Raw genomic sequence first — 27,489 nt, 5'->3', positions numbered from 1 at the left:
TATGTATCTGAAGTTAAACATATGAAATGAAAAAATAAGACAAGTTAAAAGGCCTTCTTTAGTTTGTTTAATGTAAGTTTCTCTTTGCTCTTGCATGTCTTACAGCCCTGTTCTATATACGTACATATTTATATTTCTTTTTACAGCTAACCAGTACAACAACAATGCAGAAATGATACTCGGAGAGCACTTCTTTCAGATGAGCATAAGAAACCGTTCTCACTGGATGTACATAAAGCACATTTGACATATACTTGATTGTGGTATCAACCCTCGTAGTTACTTATGAATTTCATCACTAAAACTTAGGTCATATTTCACAAAACAGAGGTGATACAATAGCCGAAAAGGTTTCCTAGATTAGAAATAAACTTTGAGAAGCATAATATGGTAATTGCAAACAAAGATGGTATTTACAAGTAAATATCCAGAATGAATGGCGTGTCCCAAAAGTTCCCAAAATAAGCAAATCAGTGCTAAGCACTCATCCTCGTGGTGTGTTTCACCGGAGAGGATAAGAGCTAAAATAGATGTGACATTTACAAATTTAAAGGGGTCTAGAAACTCAAAAAAAAAAAAGCCCTGCCTGTGTTTTGACGTGATAAAGTGTCGTGTCTATCCTCATGTTCGTTTCCCACACCGTATCATCTAAGCTGGAGCACTGCGAAAAGTCACTGCCACTTTGAGGGAGAATGGAGTCTGTAGGTCCTAATAAGGGACAGGAGCAGCAGGTTTTGCTGATAAGCCTTCAAAAAAATTCTGTGCACTGCTTGACACTGTTTGAGTACAAGTTGGAGTTTGCAGGCGCTCCTGTGGCCTCAGCTCAGAGAAAATAAATGATCATCTGCAGCACTCTAGTATGCAGAAGCTGCATCAATCTTTCACTGTCAGAAGTGGTTCTTGCATCTCCATGCATCTCTTTTTTTCTCGACCGGATCTTGCTGTGATGGTAGAAAAAATTGCAGCATAATGCAGCACATATAAGAGTTCGGGCCACACCTGTTTGCAGAAAGTTTTTTGCAACAGAAGTAATCCTAGATGACCTTTTACTGACATTCAAATATGTCCATGTTTGTCCGTTATCTCCGATAAGTGAGAAAGTAAAGCAGGTGGACCAAGAATAGTTTCATCACACTGAAACATCACAGCGCACACAGAACCACTTGCAGAAAAAACTCAAAATACAACATTTTTGTATGGTACAGAAGCGGCAGCAGCAGGTCTGATTGGTCAGTGGCTATAATGTCTGTGGGGCTGTTAGAAGAACTGAGACCAGAGACAGCAGCAGCACAGTCCAGTCCTGCAGGCAGACTGCACTAGTTGGGCTCCGAGCTATTGCATTAAAGCTACTGGGGTCATTCAGCTGTGGATCCTGTGAAAAAAAGGTCATGTTTTCATATTGTTAGTCATTCCATCATTTTCTGATTGTTTTGTTCTTAGATGTGTAGACCTACAAATTTTAGAAGCCTTAAAATGTCACAGTTTAGGCAATATGTGCATTCTGAAACACTTTTTTGTTTTGTTTACATATTTACGTGGATATTATGAAAGCCCATTTCCACTCCACTAAAGCTATTTGTTACTTTTTCTTGTAATTATGTCTTCATATCTTACAAATGCAACTTTACAGCTCACAATTGCAAGTTTGCCTGTTAATTATGATTTTATATCTCACACTTGGGACTTTCATAATTCTCTCTTCTGTGACAGGTCACAGCTGTAAGATAGTTGAATTACAAAAAAATCAGCCACAATTACAAGAATAAAAAATAAAAATGGTAATTACGAGGAAGTTGGGACTTATTTCTCAAAATTGCGAGTATATCACAGTTGTGACCTTACATACGGTCGCAGTTTTAAGACAGAGACAGTCGCAATTATAAGATATAAAATCTGTCTTCGACAAAATTGTCTCATAATTATGACTTCATGTCTTGTTATTGTGACTGTTTCTCTTAATTGTGACTTAATCTTAATCTTACAACTGTGACCTCGTGTCACATAAAATATGAGAAATACATATAATTATGAGATATAAAATATGAGAAATAAAGTCCTAATTGTGAAGTACTTTACCTCATAATAACCCATTTTATTTATTATTTTGAGGTGGGGCTTTCATAGCGTACCTTTATGGAACGGAATCAAAAGGGCTGTTCAAACAAGAAATGTTTTGCCTTTAAAAGAGCTTAATATGCCCTAAAAACATAGTGATATCTGAAAAAAAAAAAAAAAAAAAAAAAGGTTTCCACCTACTACTTTAACTTTAAAACATAACTTCAGATGCTGCCTTATATTAAGTATAATCAAATTGGCTGTACAGGTAATTTTAGCTTAAATTATATTAAACTTACTTTTAAATAAAAGTGTTGAATGTAATATCATTTAAGTTGAAATTGGTTAAATTATTTTGATGAGCTAAAATAATGAAAAACCTTATGTTATCATGACTTACTGAGCACATCATTTTTGGACATCATTACAGTGGGATGCAGCAACAATGTCCACCAAAAAAGTACAGAATGCATCTTGTGTGAACAGCCCCTTATTGACTGGAAAATGCTAGGTGAGTAGAAATGTATGATTCTTACCACACAAAGAACATCCAGAGTAACATTACTTTTCAGTTTCTGGGCCTATAAAGAAAGAGAGAAAGAGGCCAGCTGAAATATGGACTGAAAAGTCAATTATTTGCAAGAAGCTCTTCAAGGTTTTGTGTTATAAACCATTTCTCACACTGAAGCATTTCCATCCAGCAACCCTTTAAACTGAGTCCAGTGCGATCTAAGTCAAGCACAGCTCCAATAAAGCACTGTAATTTACCACAGCAAATAGAGGTCATATAGTATTGGCCTCAAAGAGGGGTCTTCTGAGTGAGATGTAATGTTATGATAATGAGCCCCACAGCCCACACACAAAACACCACACGTACACAGCGCTGTGGCCAAGAGCTCTCTCTGAGGTCCTGCTTCTGCTCAAATCAATGTGCTGTGTGTGTGTTTCATTGTGTGCAGGAGGCCAGTGTGTCTGAATTAATATGTGACATACCAATACATTTTAATACCCAGTTACATGAGACTCCAGTTTCCCACATGCACACACACATACACACACACAAGTTTGGTTTGTTGAAACGATAAAGTGATTCCTCAGAGAATCTGGAATATAATAAAGGAGCCGCACAATGGAGAGAGAATGGAGCTAATTCTTGCGTAAAGCATTTGTGGAATAGAATGATTAATAACCATCCTGGAAGTCTATCTGACAAAAGAAACTCTTTCTACTAATAAATCATGATATTGTTATTACTCCAAAATGATGAACTGTTGTGCTATATCTGCAGGAGTGTATTCTGTATTTGAACTGTATTATGAGCTGCAGATTTAGGAGGAAAAAGAATTTTAAATACAAGTTGAGCTTTATCAACAGCATCTGTAGCATACTGTCAACTATAGAAGAAAATAAGTGAAGAAAGTGCTTTGGAGGACTAAAATATGAAGCTTGTATTTTTTTACACAAACATTTACTTGAACTAATTTTACATTTACATAAACTCTTTAGTTTGATAAGATGAAAAATTGCCTCAGTTTTTTACAACATTGGAACAGTCACACATTATGTTTTAATTGACAGCTTGTGCTCCACAGAGTATATTTAACCTGGAATATTCCTCTGAAGATCTATATCTGTGTGTATGCCAGTCGTTTAAGAGACTGCTTGTGTGCCAGTCTTGAAGTTAGATTTGCAGATGATTGGTGAAGATATCTTTCCCTCAGAGAGATTGTAAGGGGTGGGTATATCCTGCTTAAGGGTGTTCCTCATGTTAATGTGCCAGCCAATTAGCTCTGACATGACAGCTATGGCAGTTTGATGTATCTCATTTCTACCCAGAGGCCCTGTGTGTGTGTTATCACTGCAACAGCTCACACCCATCAATCAAAAACTCTCAGGCTTGGAAATTGAAAGTCATTGTATGCCAAGCAAAGCCTGAAAGCATCCAAACAAGCTGCTGGCTGTTTGTAAAGCTGACGAAGGCTGTGCGTCTTTAACCATCTGTGTGGGCCAACAGCAACGTGTGTCTGACTGACAGCTGTCATTCACCATCAGAGATAGTCAATATGGTGGTTTAAAAGGTGATTCGAAAAATCACTGCCTTTTTCACTGCACTTTCCTAATCAGCTGATTAGGAATAAATAAGTTAGATGAACAGATTGATTTCTGATGACTTTCAGAACTGTAAATTTCAGTTAATTTCTGTAAATATAAAATGCTGCTTGCTTTTAGTACCTGCAGACTTCCACAGAAGCTGTAGAGATGGTCTGTGTTACTGTCTAGGTCACTGGTGAGTGCAGGGTCATCCAATGCGTTGGATGTCCTGTCCCGTCCTCTCTGTGGAGTGTAAGGGTCAGGTGGAGTGGACATGATGGGTGGCTGGGGTTGCCACACACCAACATCTGTGCCGTTACCAAATGCCTGGATTGCATTGCCTGCGTAAAACAGAAATAAAGAGAAAGTGTTTATAATCATGGTAGGGCAAAACAGTATATAAGAATTGGCTACTTTAAAAAATCAATTGGAATTTGAACTGAATCAGCCACACAACCAGGGACACTGAATTGGAATTTAAATTCGTTTTTTTTGCTGATATATTTCCCCCTCTAAACATCACTTATTATAGTCACAACAATTAACACAGCACCTCAATTCAAATTGTGGTATAGTGTTATTTTAGTATAATTTTATATTATTATATTATTTATTAATATTGTAAAACAGTGTTTATATTTAAACCAGTTTCAGTTTTAATGTTATTTTGGTTTCATTTTTAGTAATTGTGCTTTTGTACATTTTAGTAATTTTAGTAATTTTTAATATTTCTATTTAGCTTCATTTGTTTTTATTTCAGTTCTTGTAATTGGACAGCTTCAACTTACTTTATTCCACATTTCAATTTTCTTTCAAGTTTAAGTTCTTAATCTTATTTTATTCCAGCTTTATAAAATTTTTGTTTTAACTGAATTTCCTAAATGCATTCTCAGTTCAGCCCTGTTTAAAATACAATTGACATGTCGCTATCATAGTTTTGGTCTTTTGTTATCTACACCTATTTGGATATTAAGAGCTTCTCTCTTCATCTCTTAATACTAAAGCAGATGAACTCTAATAAAGAGGCAGTTAGCCTCTGTGTGTGAGTGCAGTAAGACTTTCACTTACTTACTAAGTTTCTGGGACCTCTCCGGTGATAAAACGGAGGAGGCCATTATGACGCAACTGCTGTTTTAAATGACTTTATCCTGAAGAGCAATTTTGACTTCATGGTGTGTTATTTACCTCTTGCCACAGAAAGCTAAAGGGCAAGTGGGAGATTATTGATGGGTACTCAGGTAAAGAATAAGCTGCATGTGTATTAAGTACTGTCTATTGACAGAGACAACGGTAGGCTGACCTTATTATTGAGTGAGCATTGAATTTCCCTTAAGGCCGTGCAAGATCATTATGTTTCTCAAGGGTTAAAAACTCATAAAGCCCCATTCTGCATTGTCCATTGCATTGCATTGCTCTCATAAGAATGAATGTGTATTCCAAGCATAATTCTGGATAGTTTATATACAGTAGATTTAAAGGCTTAAAGGACAGATGTTTTGAGGGGTTGACAAGACTGTACAATATGACCCTGGAGAGATCTTGAGTAAAAAGCCAAGGCAGACTGTGCAACATCAGCTGTACTTATACATCTTAGCAGACTTTAAGCAAAGGAGGGAGTATATTGACTGTTCATTCTTTAGGAGCAAATTCAAGCTCATCTTAACTGTACAATTGTAACATGTTAGGAGGATCTTTATATTACACATCATATAGACAACATTATTCTCTCGCTGTCTCTCAAATGTCTTTAGTTGCTGTGCTCGTATTGGTTCATTATTAGATGGCCATATTATGAGTGGCCAGATTCAGAGGCTGAGAAGGCAAGTAACTGACCGCTGGTTCAATTAATCAGATTTTAATGTAAAGTAATTTAATATGTTAAAATCTATGAGAAGATTTTCATCATTTAACCTAATATGATACTAAAGTCTTACGTTTTGGATCTGATTTTTTTTTTCAAAACAGAAAATTCTGTCATCATTTAGTCCTGCACTAACTACTAATTGAGCATAAACAAAACTGATTTATATCAACATAAGTGATGTGAGTATTAGGTCTGATGCATCCTAATAGACCTGCTGCTGTCTGTAATGCCAGTAATGGGCCCTCCGTGATATACAAATAATGGCATGTGTTCATTAAAACTAGCAAGAGCTAAGAAATCCTTTTGCTGATGCTGTCTCACACTGTTTGAACTCCTTGACATCTTGTTGGACAGTTATTTTTCTTTCCCTCCACCTCTCTCTCTATAGGTAAACACAAAAGATGAGAACGTGTCAGATATGAGGTGTGGATGTGGCGTGACTGCTGTATCATCCGGGCTGTCATCCTAAAGGCCATTGTCTCATGTAGACAAATCCTCCCTCTCATCCACTTCCTGTCTATTTCCCTGCATCCAGTTCATCTAAATTTATGTTTTTGAATAACTCCCTGACAAAATAATGCATGCTTTCCCTACTCTTCCAGGCCCATGGACACCCGAGTAATGCTTTATTGCCTTTTTATGTCAATCCCCCCTCTCAGCCGCCCCATTTAAGAGGGATTTCTCTGTCTCTCAGCCGTCAGACTGCTCTGAACCGCACAGCAACACAAATCACAGAGATCAGATTTACTGGTGCGGACTGTGAATGATCATGAAGATGCAACGGAGCAGAATTCAGCTTTAGAGTCAGTCTTGATAGGCAAATTCTGTCAGTCAACGCAGAACGCCATGTGACCGATGATGTAGCAGCAGCTGTGAATGAAGTCTACTCACGGAGACAACGGTTGTTGGTGAAGAACTCGGTGAACTTGTCACACTCTGCTTTTCCGTTTCCGCTGTTGCTGCAGTCACACCAAGGTGACACGCTGATGCCAGGGGCACGGAGGTAGTTCGGAGTCATCACCGTACCTGTGTCACACATAGCAAGGAGCAAAGTTCAAAGGTCATTTATGTTGAAAACAAGGACGTTTATGAAATGAGATTCTGACAAGACAGTGGCTGTATTTCAAAACCTAGCAAGCTGCCATTATAGACAGCATTAGGGATGCTGGATAGGCAGTTTACTAGGTAATACAAAAAGTGCAGACAAGGCAATGCCTTATAATAAATAAATAAATAAATAAACATTATTTTATCCTTAACATTACATAACACTGATAAGTAGTCCAAGTACATTCAAATGCGAAATATTCAGTGGCCCCAAACATTGAAAGTCATTTCATTAGACACAAATTATTAAAGGAATAGTTCACCCAAAAATTTAAATTACCCGATTAGACATTTTCATCATTTTCATCAGATGAAAAATGAAAAAATGAAAATATCTAAATCTCATCACCCATTCACTACCATTATAAAGCTGGAAAGAGTCAAGACATTTTTTAATAAGAACTCTGATTATATTCATCTGAAAGAAAAAAAGTCCCAAAAATCTAGGATGGCTTTAGGGTGAGTAAATTATCGGGTCATTTTCATTTTTGAGTGAACTATCTACTTAAGCCAAGTGGCGCATCAGCGTAATTTTAATGGATGTATGAAGCAGTTACAAATGTTACATGTAGTTCACCGCATCACCTATGGACATGATCCATCTCAAAACCAGAATATATGCATACTGTATACTATGTTTTTTGGTTTTAGTTTTTTTAATCTTATTGATTTTTTTTTTTTTAATAATACACAATTATTCAAAAGGCTAGGGTACTTTTATTCAGCAAGGATGCATTAAATTCATCAAAAGTGACAGTAAAGGCATTTATAATCTTAGAAAAGATTTCAAATAAATGCTGTTCATTATAAAACTCACATCACAAAAAAAAATTTTTTTTTTTGTGGACAACAGTTTTTCTGTACATTTACCATAGTAGTACCATTTTTTTTAAATGAGCTTTGATTCATGGCGCTCTAAGGTACTATGGTAATGACATGGTACACATCCAGAAACCATAGCACAAGAATTTCAGTACCATGGTATAAAATATCCTATATAATACTGTAATGCCACAATAATTTATTGATGTGAGTGAACTCACCAATAAGACCTGAATATGCCAGCAGACAGTCGGCATAGTTTTCCTTCAGACACCCAGAAATCGAGCGCGCCTCAGGTTGACAGTTGGTAAGGAAGTCAGCTAAACGAGATCTGAAAAAAAATTAAGCAGGAATGAACAAGAATCCACTCGCCACATCTCCTCATTAAACAGACTCAGCAGCACACAAGTGACATTCCTGCAGTCATCTCTTCTCAGACACCACCATCCAGCCCACAGTATAAATAATGAACTCGCTGAAAAGTTTAGTGAATATTCCAGCACTTTCCTCCTTACTCCATGACATGTAACACAAGCTGTCTTTTATCGTACCTGCAGATGTAGTTGGTCTTGCAGGAGGCTTGTAAGGAGAGGCAGTTGGGTTTTTCTTTGTCCTCGTAGGAGCAGGCTGGGACGATGGTCTGACGTCTGCGCTCGGAGCAAGCCGTGTGATCCCCGGAGGGGCAGGAGCAGAAAAGCATACCATAACTGTGTTTCGGTGGCACCTTGTCGAAGAACTGCCGCAGGGCCTTGTGGCACTTGCGCTTGTTACACACCTCAGTGGTTGAGACTCTACTGGTGCAGGGACTGATGTAGAAGGAGCGGTACTTCTTACACGTGTCATTCAGGTTGCAGGCCTTGGCGGCATTCAGGCAGTTGTTGTCCTTCGTAAAGGCCGCCTCACCTATGCGGGCAGAGATTTAGAGGGAGAGTTAGGAACACTACTGGCTGAGTTTACTGATGCTGTAAATGTCAAAGAACACTTGCTGAGAGTGGGGCAACTGTTGACCTTTTAGGACTCTCTGTGAACATCCTCTGGCTGAGGTCGTCCCGTATGGCATTCACACAACTAGAGGCCATATGTCAGCCAGTATGTGGCCTATGTGAGAGTAACTGTACAACTAATTGATATTCAGGAAAATTACAGAATTTTATTCCTAGTAGATTTAACGATGAAGTGTGTAAAATACATTCTCTTGTTAGCGACAACTGCAAGTAAGCCATTTGTAGGCTGCTTACAATGAAATGCTTCAACGTTTTGTTTTTGTTGCACTTTGAAAGTATTACTTCTGTTTGTTTGAGCTTCCACACACAGCAACAGTGGCTCAACCAATGGTGTGAGTTTAGGGCGGGGCTCTCTGTTTGACCAGCCAAGGGCAGTGTTTGGGAAACCTTTTTGAGAATGTAATATACACACACACACATACTACTATTCAAAGTTTATGGCTCAGTAAGATTTTTTTTAATGTTTTTGAAAGAAGTCTCTTATTCTCACTGAGGCTGCATTTATTTGATCAAAAACAGAGTAAAAGCAGTAGTACTGTGAAAAAATGTTACAATTTAAAGTAGCTGTTTAGTATTGCAATATATTTTAAAATGTAATTTATTCTTGTGATGGCAAAGCCGATTTTTTAGCAGCCATTACTCTTCGTCTATGTCACTAGATACATCAAAAATCATTTTAATATGGTTCTAAAGAAATATTTTGAAAACTTGTGCTGCTTTATATTTTTGTAGTAAAAGTTAAAAAATGTAGTCACCTTTGGACAATTCAATGTATCCTTGATTAATTAAAAAATAAATAAATAAAAAACTGACCCCACATTTTTGAACAGTAGTTTATATATTTCTCCATAATTCGTTCACATATTTCATTCTCATTACCAGTCTAGTGTTTATGAAAATAAAAACACACGAACGCTATTTTTTCTCATCTATTATTATTTCTCAATTTCTTCAACAGATCCCACACAAACTGCCTCAAGCATACCGAGACTCAATTTCCAGCCCTTTTTATGTATTTCCCACCAAGAACTGACATCTTGCAGAATGTTGCAATTAGATAAAGCAACTAAACTCGGTTTAAAATAGGTTTTATTTGTATTGCGTTTTATTCTTTTGCCTGAAGAACTCCCCTCAGCTGCTTGTACACTTTTCCTTTTGTTTCCCTCCTCTCAATCTACACAGCATTTGTGTCTCTTGAACAAACAACCTCAGGTGAATGCTTCGCTTTCACTCGCGTGGATAAGTTCACAACCCAGAAAACTCTGTTTGCCTTTCTTCTTTCTTTTTAAAGCTGTCTTTTTTGCTTAAATACAAATTCCCATAAGAACACAAACACGGTCAGACCATTTAGCAATGCAAAAATAAAGAACATAAGCATGTACTGTATACTGTGCTGAGCATTTTCAAAAATAGCTTTGATGATCATCTGATATTGCATTATACTTTAATTATATGACCATTTACCAAATGAATAAATAAATGGACATGAACTATTTAAGTTTACATTATTTTATTAGGCTACATATTGACAGACAGACAGACAGACAAACAGACAGACAGACAGACAGACAGACAGATAGATAGATAGATAGATAGATAGATAGATAGATAGATAGATAGATAGATAGATAGATAGATAGATAGATAGATAGATAGATAGATAGATAGATAGATAAACTAGTATAGCTTTGTAGAAGATTTGGTTGCCATTGACAGTGGTCACTTATAATGTGTAGCAAAATGTGTATATCTATATATATAATATATGATAAAAGACTGACCAATCAGAATCAAGTCTCCAGTGAGCTGTGTAATAAGTGAGGATATTCTTCTTTACCTAATGATGACTCAGTCTTCTCTCGACTCCTCTGCTTCCCGCTTCAGTAACTCAACTTTTTTTGTCGATGCGCTGCAGCTCTTGCATGTGCATGGAACGCTGCATTTTGCAATTATGTGTTTTGATGAGGAATTTGTGCTTATTGTGGGCTTTCGTGAGATGACTAGATGTGATTAAATCTGAAAGCAGCCTAGATCCTTGAGGTTAATTACCTATTACAAAAACCATTACTTACGTTTGACAAGCACGTTGACATGAGGCTCAAGGTTATTGGATGGATGTTTAATTGTTGATTAGAAGTTGCAGTCATGTGGACAGGTTCTGCAACATGTCAGAGTCTATAAAACTAACCCATATCTTCTTATGATACATCGATCCTAAGCCACATTTATAAACATAATGCAAAATTAATTTATTATGGTACATCATTAAAATAACTAACTCATGGCTACTTTAAAGCGCAGTGCATATTTATTATTATTATCTGACTGCTATTTTATATTTGTAACTTATAGTTGCATTTGGTTTGACATTCTTGTTTAAAGGAATAGTTACTCAGACCATCAAAGATGAGTTTGTTTCTTCATCAGAACAAATTTGGAGAAATTTAGCATTACATTACTTGTTTAACAATGGATCCTCTGCAGTGAATGGGTGCCGTCAGAATGAAACTTCAAACAGCTGATTAAAAACATCACAATAATCCACAAGTTATCCAAAGGCATCAGTCCATTAATAATTACCATCTTGTAAAGCTGGTAATACTGTAGGTAATATGTTTGCAAAAAACAAATCCATCAAGGCACTTCTGACCAAAATGCAAGGCCATAATCATTAATAGCACTTCCTCAAGTGTGTCCTCTCACATCAAAATGCACTGACATATTTGTTTTTTATATATTTGCATATTTAATTTTATTTTTTTTTATTTATTTTTTTAGTAAAGAGTTCTTGATCTGTGCATATTTCTATTCTGATTCAGACAAGACAACTTGACTGAAGAAAGCAATATTATGAATAGAGGATTATTCTCTTTATCCAGAAGCAACATTAGTTGAAGTTAAAATGCCTTAATGATTGATTTGTTTCTTATAAACACGCATCTTTTCACTTCACAAGATGTTATCTGATGGACTGGAGTTGTGTTGATTACTTGTGGATTATTGTGATGTTTTTATCATCTGCTTGGATGGCACCCATTCACTGCAGAGAATCCAAGTTATAATCCAATGCTAAATTTCTCAGAATTTCTGTTCTGATAAAGAAACAAACTCGCCGCTATCTTGGATGGTCTGGAGGTGAGTAAATTCTCAGCACATTTTCATTTTTAGGCAAACTATTCCTTTAATAATTCAAAGACATCCCCAAAAACAAAAAAACAAACAAAAAAAACAAAAACAAACAACAACATAAGGTCCGTAGTCTGTAATGCCATGGTATTTTTGTCAGTGCTGTGATTGTGTGTATAATGACCTCAGCTTACATTCCGCAGTGTCTATTGTGAGCCAGAGGCTACTTGGGCTGAGAGCCTGGCCATGTACACCTCAGAGAACTCCAGTGTGACGTGAAATAATGAGCAACAGTGTATGTGTGTGTGTGTGTGTGTGTGTTGATGTGGCCTCTACTCAGGCAGCAGAGCGCTCTGTTGTTTATTGCTCTTTGGGTGCAGGAATAATAAGTGAGCTCTTCAGTCGCTTCCTTAAGTGGCCTGAGAGATTGGGAGTGCTGCAGACACAGAAAGTGCTGATGGCAGAGACCTGGAGCTTTTCTGGCGGATGCTTAATAATCTCACAGCTTTCCTCCAACTGCTCCAATCCAATAAAAAACACATGCCACTGCAGCAAATCAAATCATACGAGGACTCAACCTCCATAATTGATCTCCCGCTCTCTTTTCCTCTGTCTGCTGCTGTCTCTTTCTGCCCAGCTCTCCCATCTTCACATTCTCGCTTTCGTCTGGCCTTTTCGATTTGTGTCTTTTTACTCCTCAAACTTTACTTTTCATTCTTCCTTCCTTCCTCCTTCCTTTCTTTTTCATTTATTTTGGCCTTCCCTCCTATATTATTTTCTTATTTCTCCTTTCTTTTTTTTTTTCTTTCTGTCTTTCTTTGAAACATGAACTGCTAGCTTCATTAAATCTCCTGAGCTATGACAGAGCAATAAAATGTATCTATGGGTAGTTCTGTGTATTCAGTTCTTTTTAGAAATTAAGCTAATGAGTTGATTGGACCGTAACCTTCTATCAATTAATGAAAGTGCCGTTGCAGCAGAATGAGGGTTTGTTGCAAGATGAACCCTGTCTGACCATCTCTGGGCTCTTTAATAAAGAGAGAACTGCTAGTTAAACAACACTATGAGCTCTGTGTAAAAGACTATCTGCTTAAACTGCTGTCCAGGGACGTTTAATGGCCCTCTGAAGCGATGCCTGCCAATGGCTGACCTCTGGAGCACGCGTTAAGGGAATTAGCCAGTCCAAATGATATTTGAAAATATCCAGTGGATGTGGAGTCTATTGATTTATTGATGAGTGTCTTTTACCCAAAAGAAATTAATGAACGCACTGATCCGTGTATGTTTACAGAGCAGATCCATCTGAAGCTGATGCAGCTCTGCTCGGAAAGACCGGCAGTTTGAGGCATCGATCAAACGACTGACGAGGTGAAAAGCAGGACTTTATAATAAAATGTACATTAGTTGAGTCCTCTCCAGAGATCATCCTCTGAAATGTCTTCAAGAAGAGGCTGAAAAGATGGCAATCTTCTTCAACATGCTTTCAATTAACTCTCTATGCAGGCAATAAAAATTCAAATCTTAGACCTACTTGCTTTTTAGGTCATTGATATTATTAAAATATTAAAGGTGCTGTATGTAGGATTGCAGTCCAAATTCAAAATATTGTAGAGGGTTTTTTTTTTACTCGGCCCCTCCTCCTCAGACTTGACTTACACGCAGGTTGCCAGATTGATGACACCAACAGGAACTGACCCCTTTCGTTTGGCAGCTGTCTGAAATGAAATACACAGTGTTTTCTGCCAACTGGCAACCCGGGGTGCCGAAAAACAACTGGGTAAACTGGCAGTGGGTGGGTTTCACAAACCAAAACAGAGACAGACATTCCGACACGGAATGCACATTTTCAAAGGAGAATAAGTGACTGTAGCATTGTTTTTTTTTTTCAGATAAACAAGTATGTTAACTTTTTGTTAACTCAAAGTTAAATAATGTACTCTAGCACATTTGTTTTTGATCTGATAGCAGAATTAGTATTTAGTATGTTGAAATGGTTTTGGTAACTTTTAAAATCATTGTATAGTGACCTGGTATTCTGATGGGCAGTTTACACTAGAGATTGTGAACTGCTGACCCCTAAAAGGCTGATGTAATGGACACTTTAGCCAGTTCCCGACAGTGCTGGCATACTGATATGACCTCAAATAATTACCAGAGCCGGAGGGATTTGGGGGTCCAGTGGTGTATTTGATACTCCAGTGGTGCCGTGAAATTTCAGCAACGTCTGGGAGCTGCTATTGTAACAGTGACAATGGAGGGAGTCACGTGACTCTGGATGTTTGACTATGTGTGTTTTGGAAGCGAGAGATAGAAAGCTTTAAGGAGCTTGAGACTGTTTGAGTAAATGATGACTAGGGGCTATATGTTTGTGTGTGTGTGTGGCTGTGCATGTCCAACCGCCAAGCAATTAAACTGCATAAAATCTCATGAGTGTGATTAATAAAGAGTAAAGTGTTGATGGCTTTCAATCCAGAAGAAAAATCAATGTCTAATAAGACATAAAACTGGTATTTGATGTTTTACCATCAACAACTGCCAAGTAATTTCCCTGTGGGGCTCTGCCTTCAATTTACATACATTAGCAGTAAAACATACTGTACAAGCCACTATTTATTAATCTGTGAGAAACGGAGCCAAGACTGAGCCTTTAATAAATTGAGAATGAAAGAACGATGCATGCGGGGTGTAAAATGAACACTCACTGAGTGCCAAATGCATGTCAGATTGCTTTTGGCATCTAAATAATATGGAGATTCTCATCGGTTTGCCAGTAACTTTAACAGGAGCCACAACATAAGACAGGATTTAACTTGAATTCAAAGAATGATCATCTGACCTTCACGGATGTGAGAGATTCGAATCAAAGACATACAGCTGCTGCAACTCACACATCCTGTAACAACTTTTCTCTTCATAGGATTACCTAGGATGCTCAAAGTGTCTATTTATATGTGGGATTGCATATGATATAGCATATAATGCTGTGAATTATACAGTGGGGTTCTGTTACTCGGATCCATGGGGAAAAATTTTATAGTGACAAATGTATAAGTAGTAATACTAATAATAATAATGCAAACCGAAAAATTTGAATTTTTTTTTAAATATTTGTCACACATTTGTCTCTATGATGGTGGTCCTTTTTTCTTATTTGTTAGAGAACATGATATTGTATCATTTCCAGGCAACATAAGACGTAATTTATGCTGAATTAAAATAATGATTGTTTGACCTTCACTGATGTGAGAGAGTCAAATCAAAGAAATACCAATGTTGCAACTTGTCTTGTCTTGTAACAATTTTTGTTAACCATTTTTTAAATATATGATCCGGCATATAATGCTGAGAATTATACAATGGACATGTGATGTTACAAATAAGCAATGGAAAAACTAAATACCACAGTCATAGGGACAAAAAAATTGCACAATAATAATAATAATAATGAGGATAATGCAAAATGCTTTTTAAATTATTTTATTATTATTAAATATTTTTGGTCCTTATTTTAAGCTATTTTCCCTCATTTGTAATAAAACATGGCATATATAATTTAAATGCTTGTAAAAAAAAATGCAAGGCTTGTAAAAACGATCTTCAATGCATCTTTCGTTGGAAGGTACAAAAATAATTTTAGACCCTGCATTCATCCTTTTTGTGCCACACCTCCCTTTGTTCACAGATAAACATTTCATTATAGTTAAAATCAGCACAGTAACATTGAAGCGTGCTCCAAAGCAGACTTGTTTGGACATGAACATAAATGTTTTTCCATAAAAAGAACTTGAATGGCTTATAAGGAGACAGAGAAAAGGAGCTAAAGTGAGCTACAGATATATAATATGTGATAAATCCACTGATGAATGCAGGCACAGTCTTAAAAGAGAGGGAGGGGGGTGGTTGCGTTCCCTTCCCATACACATTCCCACAATATTGGACTCAGGAAATGATAACTATAGGCTTCATACATCACAAACAGTGAAGCACACATCCACAGCGGGGGATCAGTCCTTAGGGACTGACAGCATAGAGCTGTCAACCCAGCCCATTAGAATAAAGGATTTCCTCTTTCTCTCGCTAGGCTTCTCTCCAAAATCCACTCCAAAGGATTTGTATTATATATGTTTGACAGCCAATACACTCTCACGGTCTATTCAGTCTGTACTCTTCTGCTGTGTGTGGGTGTTTGAGTCTTTCTGTGTGTGTGTGTGGGTCATTGTATGTCCTTAATCTCTGCGGTGACAGATGACGTGACTTTAGGTGGCCTGAAATGCCACGGTCACGCAAGCTCCCACAATACTGCAGTGCAAGCACATTGTGACCGGGTTAAAAAAAAAACATAGGCAGCGGTGTGGTTTATAAATACCGCATTAGATATCAAAAGCATTTGATGTGAAAATATGAACAGTTATGCTGTATTATGCAGTGCTCTGCTTTTAACCTGTTTAATGATGTGTAGTTAATAACACTAATCTTTTGTTATTACAAGGTCAATGACATATAGATACAGCTTTATGAGTTATGACCTTCTCAGCCCATCACTTTTCAAAAATTATGATTCAGAACATAGGATGTCCTTTCATACATGACTGCAATAGAGGAGTGATAATTATTCAACTGTTTTCGCTCAATAGAAAACTGCATTGTCTTTTAGGGAGAAATAGTGGATTTGAAAGCAAACTGATTCTTTGATTTGTTGGGAATTGAAAGTCAGTTGCATTTATTACCTCGATCAAACTACATATTACAGAACAGCTGTAACAGGGGTTTGTGAATCATTTTAAATCTATTCTTTTAATTCTATTTACCAAAAAGAGTCATTCAGTTTCACTCACCAATAAATTGGTTGACTCTTTAAGTTAAACCATTGCAAGTATTTGTTTACGAACAGATTCATTCAAGAACTGTTTATGACTGAAACACCATAACAATATTAATTTTAAACAAAAAACTTTAAAAGTGGCAGCTAAACTATCATAACAGCACATAAAAATGTATTCACATTTACTCAAATGGAACAAAATGATTGATTATTGAAGTTTCTACTCAAGACTGAATGCTTGCTAAAAACAGGTTCATTTATTTTACGCTAATTTATTATTATCAATTGTACTTTATTGCACTTTTAGGGACTGTTCTCACAGAAAACATTTTTGATTTGAAAAATGCGAGACATTGGTCAATAGTCAAATAATTCTGTAAAAAGCACATTTATGTAGAAAACTATGAAAATGTGTTGCAGTGGAATTCAAAAATTTTTTTTTGTGTGTGTGAACGGCTCCTTAATGTCACAATTTGCCTCCTTTCCTTTCTTAAGAATCAAGAAAATTAGCCTGAATAAGCTTTGAATTAAGTGGATATCAAAATTTCTTGAATCAAACCAATCTTTTTTATGCATTCCTTTTATGCTGCACCAGGGTGTTTTGAATTTTTGCCGTTTTCTATTAATTTTCCTCCTTTTTGTCACACTTGAAAGAGTTATTGATGCTGAATGATTTGTAATCAACCATCCAGACATTTGTAATTACCAATGCTTATGAGCTGTACACAACACAGCATGCACAAGCTTTAAATGTCATTTTTGCCTCCAGCAATCATCAAGCTGTTTACGTGTTTTCTAACATATTGCTCATAGCGTGAGATGAAGGGGATTTAGGACATTTGATTTGTGTGTTTCTCAGTGTTTACATGCTCATCTCATAGCAGAGTTTTATTATCTAATGTGGAAAACAGTCTATTTCTGTACAAACATGAAGTGTTCTTTCTGTTTGTCTCTCGCTGTCTTTTCCTTGGGTGGCAGCTGGTTGGGATTCATGAACCGTACAGCCCTGGCATCCATGTCAATGATGTGAAATGAGATTGGAAATCAAATTGCACTTCCAAACAATAACTGCTGACAGGGCCATTTTTTCATATTTAATAACCTCTTCCTCTCTTATAGGCTTTTTGCCATTCATGCCAATACCAGTGAAGGTTTGAATTGATTTTCTTAAAACAGACTATGGCAATTCAAATGAACATTACGCATATGAATTTCATCCTGCTGAATGTTTAAAGCAATGATAGGATTTACTGTCATTATGGAGACAATGAAATTATGGATCACTAAGTAAAACACATCCAGAAATAAATTAGCCAGGCGTTTTTTAAAAATATATGTAATAACATTGAAAAGGATTTTAATTTAGTATCCATCATAATTACCCCATTTCTTCTTTCAATAGACTCTCTGTCTGTTTCACATTCAGTCAAATTATTTCTCTGGATGAGTGGCGTGACTGAATACAACCAAATCTATGCAACTCATGAAAGGAACCAGACCATCTTGCATGAGAAGAGAACGTGGTTTCTCCGCTCTCAATGCATCTCAGTTCTCTTATAGACGACAGGGCCACATGGGACTTGTTATTACATTCTGGACCAGCCTGAGGGTGTGAATAATTCAGATGGCCAGGGCAACCTCAGTTCTGTGTGTGAGAGAAAATGGATGCCACTATATCTCTATGTCTCTTTCCTGTGAAATGGTGCACTGCAGTTGTAAAGGCATATGCTACAGTATATGCTATATATGCAAAACAAATATATTGCTCATTTTGACATAACATATGATTGTGAGTAGCTTGTATAGCAAAGTGAGACAAATGAATAGCTATTTGTGATCACTCTATTATTGACAAGCCTGCAGACCAAAGCTGGGACATGAGAAAATCAATTAACAAGGCATGGAACAAGAGTCATCTGTCTAAACTGGTAGGAGTAGCTGATAGCAAAACATCTTCTTTTCCAGCCTTCACTATGATCTTTGGTTCCACACATTTATTTGACCCTCATGTTCACTCCAATAGACACTTTACCCAAAAATTACATTTTGTAATTACAAAATTACCTTCATGTTGTTTTGAGCTTGCATGACTTTGTTTTTTTCTGTGGAACATACTCTCTGGATATTTTGAAGAATGTTTCAACAGTTCCAAGTCGGATACAGACAAAAGTAGATATTTAAAAATACACAAAATGTTCCACAGAAGAAAAAGTATTACAGATTTGGAAAGACATGATGGTGAGAAAATTGATTTTAATTTTTGGGTGAACTATCTCTTTCATTTTCTCTTTATTAATTCATAAATGGCTGCTGTTCTCTTTGTCTTCATTGCTCCAGCTCTTCACTGATCAGGTGGCACAACTCTTGCCAAAGACTATAGAATACCCAAGACATGTCACTCGTTAGTTGAATGGGGAATAGTTTTGAATGGGGGAAAATGCAACACTCAATATGTCATAAATGTTGTTTATTTTGCTCAAATAACATTATAAAAAGCAGGAAGCCCTGCCTTCTCAATGAAGGAGCCAATCGCTAATTGGTAAAGTCAACGCGTCACTGCAGCTGCCGTAAGAAGCGTCCCGGTTGATATAGAAACAGTCAGCGTTCTGAGACGTGCGCTCAGGACTTCGCATGCGCACTGGCTGATCTAGCCTGAATAATAAGCTTTTTATAATGTTATTTGAGCAAAATAAACAACATTTATGACACAGTTGTTATCAGATTTCTTTGGTGATTTCAAATCTGAAATTTAATCGCAAGCCTAGTGAACAGTTCTGTAGAATTTGATGTTTCCCCATTCAAAGAGATAGGAGTTGCACTTGGATGCCCGAGAGGCGTTCCAAAGATGGCCGCCGGGTGACATGACTTGTCTTAAAGGGACTTTGCTCTCGCTCTACAGTGACAGTATGATCATTCTTTGTCTCTCATGACCGCTTCTTTATTGATTATGGAAAGGACCGTTCTAATTCAAACACTGCCAGGCAAATATATTCCAGTGGTTATTTGGTCTGAATGTCTCATGATTAATGGCACAATAAACATGTTTCTTTTGCCATAGCACTGAAAGACAAAGAAAGTGCCATGTGACCTACAGTAAGGTCGTTAATGTTTTAGACATATAAAGGAACCCAAAAATGACAATTCTGTCATCATTTACTGTTGTTCCAAACCTTATTGCTTCATTGAATGCACAAAAGCAATGTTCCTCAGAAGAAAGAAAGTCATACAGGTTTGGAATGACATAAAGGTGAGTAAATGATGACAGAGTGTTCATTTTTGGGTAAATGATCCCTTTATCTGTGGAAAACCTAATAAGCTCTAACCATCCATTCAAGTTGCCTGCCTACTGGCAACCATTGTACAATTCAGTACAATTCAATTCTGCCCAACCCTTTTGGCTACTTTTTCACTAAACAGGGAATGTCTTTCCTCTTTCACATGACTGATCTTCCCCCTCCCTTTTTTTGTGATCCCATGGCTGAAGGGGATCTGATACCAAAGCCCCAAATCCTCAAAGCTATGTAGAGCTGGAGGGTGTGCCATCAAATAATAAGGACAGAAATTGCCTATGCAGCAGATTGCATACAGATGCATCCTGGACAAAGATTCTGCAGTTCCAACAATACCCATCAAACTGAGTCATCTAAGAGGCATCAAGTCCGTAACGCAGCTTCTCATAAACATGACGTAAAACGTGTGTGATTATTCGATCTGTTTTGAATGCTATTACCTCAGTGATGCACCTTTATGGAGAATAGTACCTTTGTTAAAGTTTAAAATGCTAAGTTGGAGGGTGAATTGTCTTGCTCAGCAATTATTAGCTGCTTAATGTGGCCATTCATATTGATCTCAGTTATATTTCTGACAGGAAGTGTAACCTGAACACATTTACTGAAACACTGGCGTTTTTGCATTAGAGCCCAGGAGAGCTACAATTAGATGAGCAGGCATTTCTGTTAGTCAGGACTATGAAAAGAGTTCGAGAAAGCTGATACCTTGTTGACTATGTTTTGTCTCTTTGCTTGGCCTCATGTTTCCCTCAAGGATATTCAGTACTGTCTTTCAATGCTGTGCACCAGACAAGTTCACAAGTCTCTGCCATAGGGTTTCAAGTCTGTCACAGTCCCAGACTAAGTCAAGTTGCTTGTCACAATTTTAAGTGACATCTCAAATCCAATAAAATTAAAAACAATTCTAGTTATTAGAAATTGCTTGTGATGTTCCTTATTTGTAAGACACTTTAGATTCAGGTGTCTCCTAAAGCATGGGTCTTCAAACTGGGAAGTTCATCAAAAAATAGTAAGCCACTGAAACTTAATTTTCACTTAAGAATTGCTAATTTCACCAACAATTACAAAGAAACAGCAAATAAAAAACAGAATTAAACATGTCTGAAATAGTATTTTCTTATAAAGCATAATCCTTAATCTTTGTTTTATTAAAAACTTATGTTGTAAAGAAAGAAATGAATAATTTTGCTTTCTAAAGAATGGTCAGAAATGAATCAGTTATTTTACTCCATGCTCTATTGACAGCCATAGTTTTATGTTTCTCTTCAGATTCATACATATAGGCCTAATTGTATCTCACAGTATGACAGGGTTTCTACAGACATGAACAAGTTAAATTTAAGACCTTTTTAATACCACCTTATATGAAATTTAAGACTTAACCTGTAATGGAAATACACATTTTATTACATACATATATTTAATATTAAATGTGTATGAATTAAAAAGAAAACAAGATATAATTGCTGTAATAAATTATCTTTATTACTACGATATACCGTGAACTTTTCATGTCAGCAGGCAATATTCCATACAAAATATCCCTGCAAAATAACTGCATCACCAAGATTTTTGGTGGAGTAAACAATTTATTCTGAAGCAATATTTTCATCAGTGTTCTATCAGCTTTTACATACTTAAATCTGCATATTTTTTATTTACTTTTACAAAGTCCTATTTTTAACCTTATTAGATGTATGCATCATCTTACATGGCAAATTATTACAATTAATCAATAAATTCAATAAACACTATAGGGCTGCTACCAGTCAGATAAAATAATTTAAACTGCAAATAACAATAATTACAACTGCAATAACTAATGTTATGAGATTAATGTTTTAAATGCATTTATGAATATACAAATAAGAAATATTGAGGGGAAAAATGCAAAGGCCTACTTTTCAACATATTCCTCAACTAAACTACCAGTAAGTGGCAGTAAGTCACTTAATGAGTGAGTCATTGAGTCATTCATTCAACTGATTGAGTGTGTTATCATGCTGGTATCTTTTCCAATAAGTTTAAATTGATTTTCATCTTTTATTGGCATTTTGCCTTCATAAAGCCATTTTGTGTGTGTTATCTTTTGAGTCAAATTGCACCTAAAGTGGACTTTTACAAGTATTTACACACTGTTTAATGCAGACCTTGAATGCATTTAACCTGTAGTTGCAAATGCATAAATAATATTTTGATATATTAAACATAAAATGTTGAATACTGTTATTTGAAATGATTAAAAAAATGAAAATATACTTTAAATGTAAAACTAAAACCACCAGTAGGTGGCAACAAGTCACTGGTAATAAGTGAATCATTGCGACTGAACCGAATCATTTAAACAATTGATTCATTCAGGAGCAAAAAGCTGTCATATTGCTCATTTGATTTTTGTTGGCGAAATAGTGCAAAAACGGGTAATATGGTGTCTAAAACGTAAGTCTCTTAATAAAATGTCTAGTTTATTGAACTGTTGTAAAAAATCAATATCACATTTGTATATGGTAATTTTTGGAGGAAAAAAAGGTCTTACTCTACCATGTGAAATTGATTATACATATGAAGTCGTAAAAATACACACATTTTCTACCCCAATGTCTTGAATTTGTGATTTGTGATTCTGCATGTATTTTAATAAACAAAATCATGCTTTGAAAGAGTGCAGTTTTAATGCGCACGCGCACTAGACTTCACGTAATGCGTGCACTCTGTAGGTGTTTTGAATGTTTTTTGCGTCGCAAGAATATTGAGCAAAATAGCTCACTTAGGGTGTTACTTAACTATATCATGTTATGAATAAACTGAACATTTTCAATGTTTACCTTATTGTGTTTCTTCTGAGTTTATGTGTGCTGTCACGCTCGTTTGTTCTGTAGTCTCTTAAGAGACAAACAAAAATTCTGCTAACTTACTGCAATTCTCTCTGATGACACAGTAACTTAACGCGGGGAAGAAAAAAATCTTCCGTTTGTACAATTATTGTAAACAGTCATTAGGTCCATCAGACTGAAGATATTTTAGCGGTAATGTGACCAAAAATATTTAAGACCCATCGAATCCGAATTTAAGAAATTTTAAGACTTTTTAAGGCCTTATATTAGGAAAACATTATTTAAGACATTTTAAGACTTTTTAAGGACCCGCGGACACCCTGGAATGAATGCCTAGCCTACTGGTCTAATTAAATTTTGTCAGTCAAGTTTTCAATAGTCTATAGTTTATAGTTTTTAGTGTAATAAAAAAAATATATATATATTTAGCACAAATTGCTCATGACGTTACTTTGAATAAAAACATCTGCTACATGACTAAATGTAAATATACTGTAATCACTTACCAAGTAAAGTTTCAAGTGGGTTTTTCTGAGTCCAAGTCAAGTCTGAGAACAGTTTATTGACTGAAGTTGACTGATGTATTTATAGTTTGTAAATATAACTGTTATGCTCACGCAGCCCATCAACCGCCAACAGGGTTAATACATTGATGCAAAAATAAATACAACCATTGGAATTTGGTGCTTGTTGGCACTGTGTGAACGAGCCTCCGACTTGAGTATACATGTCTGCTTTGAACAGCCTGAAAACACCCACACAAGGTGTTGTATAGAGATGTCCCACTAAGAATAAGAGATTAGGGTCAGTTATTATTTGGGTCCTGTGTGTGGGCTGATTCTGTGGTTCATGACAGTAAATATAAAAGCACTTTATGGACAGGACACACAATGAACACTAACCAACCAAAGGTTTTTTGGCATATTAGGCACTGCTCAAGTTACTTCAAACTATTATGTTAAACAGTGGGTTTGCTGCTAGTCTTGGTTGATGCAGTTCATCATTTTGATATAAAGGGTTTTCAACAGTTTCTTTGAACTTGTATAACCCTGACACTGCACCACCTCAAGAACGGGAGCGTCTGTCCATCTGGACCATGTAGAGATCTGGCACAGCAGCTCTGGGTTTCTCAACCACATCAGTTTTTATTGAAGCTGCACTGGCAGCGGCCATAAACATCCTGCTCATTCCTGTAAAGCCATGCTGTGAATGATTACTAGGGGTTGCTGGAACATGCCAAAACCGTTGCACCTTTTTCCACAATTTTTTGCTCTAGATATGCATGGAATAAGTAAAGAGGTTCACTGTGAGATTAATATTCAATTGCGTTGGCATCCAAATATGAAAATAATAAAAATGAATGTCTCTCTCTTTCTGGTGATGTACAACACCTGTAGCTGGCTGTTAGATACACAAATGAACAGAAGCACAGCATTACAATGGCAAGCCTGTGATGTTCATTTCATAATAATGCTCTAATAGCACCAGACTGATGATTAAAGAATTAACAGCTGGTATATTAAAGCTTTTAAGCTTTTTTGTTCATTCTGAATCCTTGACCGTATTGATTAACGCTTCAGGAAAGAACAAGGCTGCAATCTCAGAAGCTGTTTCTCTTCTATGGCTTTATTGATTTTGAAGTGGACCTAGGGGGAATGTAAGGGGAGGGTGTCTTGCATGTACTTTCATGTAATGCCCACATGTTCCTTATGGACCTACAGTATATTCATAATGAATCCAAACCTAATGTAAACAAAACCACAGACACTTGTTTTCTGATCAAAACCTACTGGGCTGCATCACATGCTTTTCAAAAAGTTTGGCAACTTAATTATGATGCCTTCTAAGATATTCAGTTTATATGAGCAATATATAATGATACAAACGGTGAAATGGCTGTTGGACTTCTGTTGGACTCTAATATCAACTCTCTTATCAGCCAATCAGATTTGAGGACCAGAAAGAACTGTTGTGTATGAATATATATATATATATATATATATATATATATATATATATAATATGTGTGTGTGTGTGTGTGTGTGTGTGTGTGTGTGTGTGTGTCTACATCTATATGTAGACACACACACAAAATAAATATACAAAAATTGTCTGTTAAAACACTTTTTTTTCAATAATACATTAAATGTGAAATTGTAAAGTAGACAGCCTGAAATAGTATTTTCTTGTAAAATATCCTCTTTTAATTTTTGTTTTATTTCCAACTTTCAAAAATCTTTTTCAAAAAGCATGGAAACATGATGTCAAACCCTACTGAAATCAATTGCTAGTTGAGTCTCAAACTGGGTGCGGAGTGCTATTTGTGTTTTAAGTCGAGTGTTCCAAATCGGTCACTTTTGAGTTTCTATGATGGTTAGAATGTTGCCCGTGTAGGCAGTTGGCAGCAAGGCAACTCACTAGATTTTGGAACAGAGCTACTGCATGTTTGTCACCATGGAGATTTACAGCAGAACTTCCTCAGTCAAGCACAACTTAGATTGAGAGATTCAGTCAGTGTTATATTCAACACTATCAGACCTCACAGTAGCTGAACAGGGGAGGAACAGCGCCATCTACAGGACAAGACTGAACCGTCGCCATCAAGCAGCACTTGTTCTGTTAGTCCTCTATAGGAATTTTTTTCTTTTCCAAGGACATCACTGAAACCTGTTCACTCAAATCTCTAACATCCATTACAAAGCAAGCTTTCATAAATAACTGATGCAGACGGGCCATTCATAACCCCCCAGACATTTAATTTTAAATTCATTCATTCGGCAGACACTTTTATCCATAGCCAAATGAGCATATCTCAAGAACGAGGACATACACATATACTTAAGACATATTACGCACATTAAGCATACAGACAAAACAAAAAGCTGATTATTTGTACTTAATGTGATAATTGTGAGGTGGAGATAAATAATCATCAGACTTACCTGATATTATTGGAGCCAGACGAAAAATATCAGACAAACGGTTGTTTACTGGCTCATATGGTGAGTCCTCCAGCAAGTCGTTGGCTGGAAGATAAACACCAGCAAAGTACCAATAAGATAGTGTAGTAGAAACAGTAATTTGGCAAGAAGAACCCAAACTGTTTATATGTATATTTCTTAGAACCAGCACTTTTGAAATTTTGGTTTGGGTTATTAAAGCTCTGAATGATTTCTAATGCATTTCCAAGACTTAAAGTTGTCTACAAATAATTTCTCATATTGGATTCTGTTGATCCTAGATCTGCTCACCCTGTAAACTTTGGTATATACTCCAGAAGATGCGCAGACAGTTTTTCTCTTTCTTCATTCCTCTCCTACACTTGCAGTCGTACAGAGGACTTTGCTTCATGGACTCTATGGCGCTCCTGCACTCGTCCTGCGCCTCGGGTTCAGCCAGCATGCTGAAGTTACCGGCTCTCCCGGCCACACACTGTCTCATGGTTCGGTACTTAGTGCTGCAGCCGTACTTCGCCAAACACTGTTCATGAGCCCTAACGCAGTCCAGCCGAACCGACCGAGACTGTGAGATCGCAGCTGCCTGTGAGAAGTGCATTAAATCTGTGCAGAAAAATTACAAAGTTACAGATGTGAATGAATAAAACAGAATGTCTGGCACATTGTTACCACGATTTTTCTAATGTTCATAATTAAGGTGATAGCACTTACCTGGTTACTTTAGAGGACCCAATTCAAACAAATAGAGACAACTTATAGGTATAGGTATGGAAAAAGGCAAAACACTTAACAATGTTTTTATTTCCTATTAATCCCTGCTATTTATAAAATGTATCAAGTAATGATTAGGATTGAGAATTAATAATAATATTATTAAAAAAAAAACAAAGCCTAGTATGTTTCTGAATCAAGAAAATCTAGGCTGTGTATGTTTCTGAATCAAGGTAGGGTATTTGTCTATTGTAGGTTAGGTGTTACAGATGTAACGCGCAAACAAACACTAGAACACACGCATCTCAACTTACCAAGGACAGGCAACATTATCCAAAAAGTTGCGAATATCATCGTTGCTTTATTCAGATCCATTCAGAGAGCAGAGAAACTGATTAAATACGATATAGAACAATTCCCACAATAAATCCATTGCGCGCCTGCAGCGCACTGGTGAGGAACAAGTGATCAGACATCATATACACATCCGGACAGACTCCAACAAGCGCTCAGTGCTGCTCTGGTGGACACACCCCACGAGAACAGAATAAAAACCAATACTAAGAGTTCCGATATTACGATAAAAACACTAATATCGCGACATTGCGTTATATTTAACCTTTTGATACCTTCTTTATCATATCTTCAGCAATCGTTCAAAACACCGGCTTGTTTTAAAAATGTATATAAACATGAATAAAAGAAAATTCCAAAAAAATTTTAAAGTTCATATCAGTCCACATCAACTGTCAGCGTGTGCTGTTGCGCGCTCAGTTGCCCGACATTATGCATGTAAGGTCGAAGTA

General features: G+C 36.5%; 1 protein-coding gene across 1 annotated transcript; it reads right to left on the bottom strand.

Annotated features, from left to right (window-relative positions):
- Positions 1-44: 44 nt before the first annotated feature.
- Positions 45-27,489, bottom strand: gfra1b (gdnf family receptor alpha 1b). The gene is made up of 9 exons (XM_042735664.1): positions 26,998-27,489; positions 26,267-26,575; positions 25,958-26,041; positions 8,491-8,842; positions 8,161-8,270; positions 6,902-7,036; positions 4,288-4,487; positions 2,592-2,636; positions 45-1,372 (listed from the first exon to the last, which is right to left on the bottom strand). The coding sequence occupies exons 1-9, from the start codon at positions 27,056-27,058 to the stop codon at positions 1,238-1,240; spliced, it is 1,431 nt and encodes a 476-aa protein (XP_042591598.1). The 5' UTR covers positions 27,059-27,489; the 3' UTR covers positions 45-1,237.

This window comes from Cyprinus carpio, chromosome B12, assembly GCF_018340385.1.
Source record: "Cyprinus carpio isolate SPL01 chromosome B12, ASM1834038v1, whole genome shotgun sequence".
In the NCBI taxonomy this organism is placed as follows: domain Eukaryota; kingdom Metazoa; phylum Chordata; class Actinopteri; order Cypriniformes; family Cyprinidae; genus Cyprinus; species Cyprinus carpio.
This window is presented reverse-complemented; position numbering and strand designations above follow the sequence as displayed.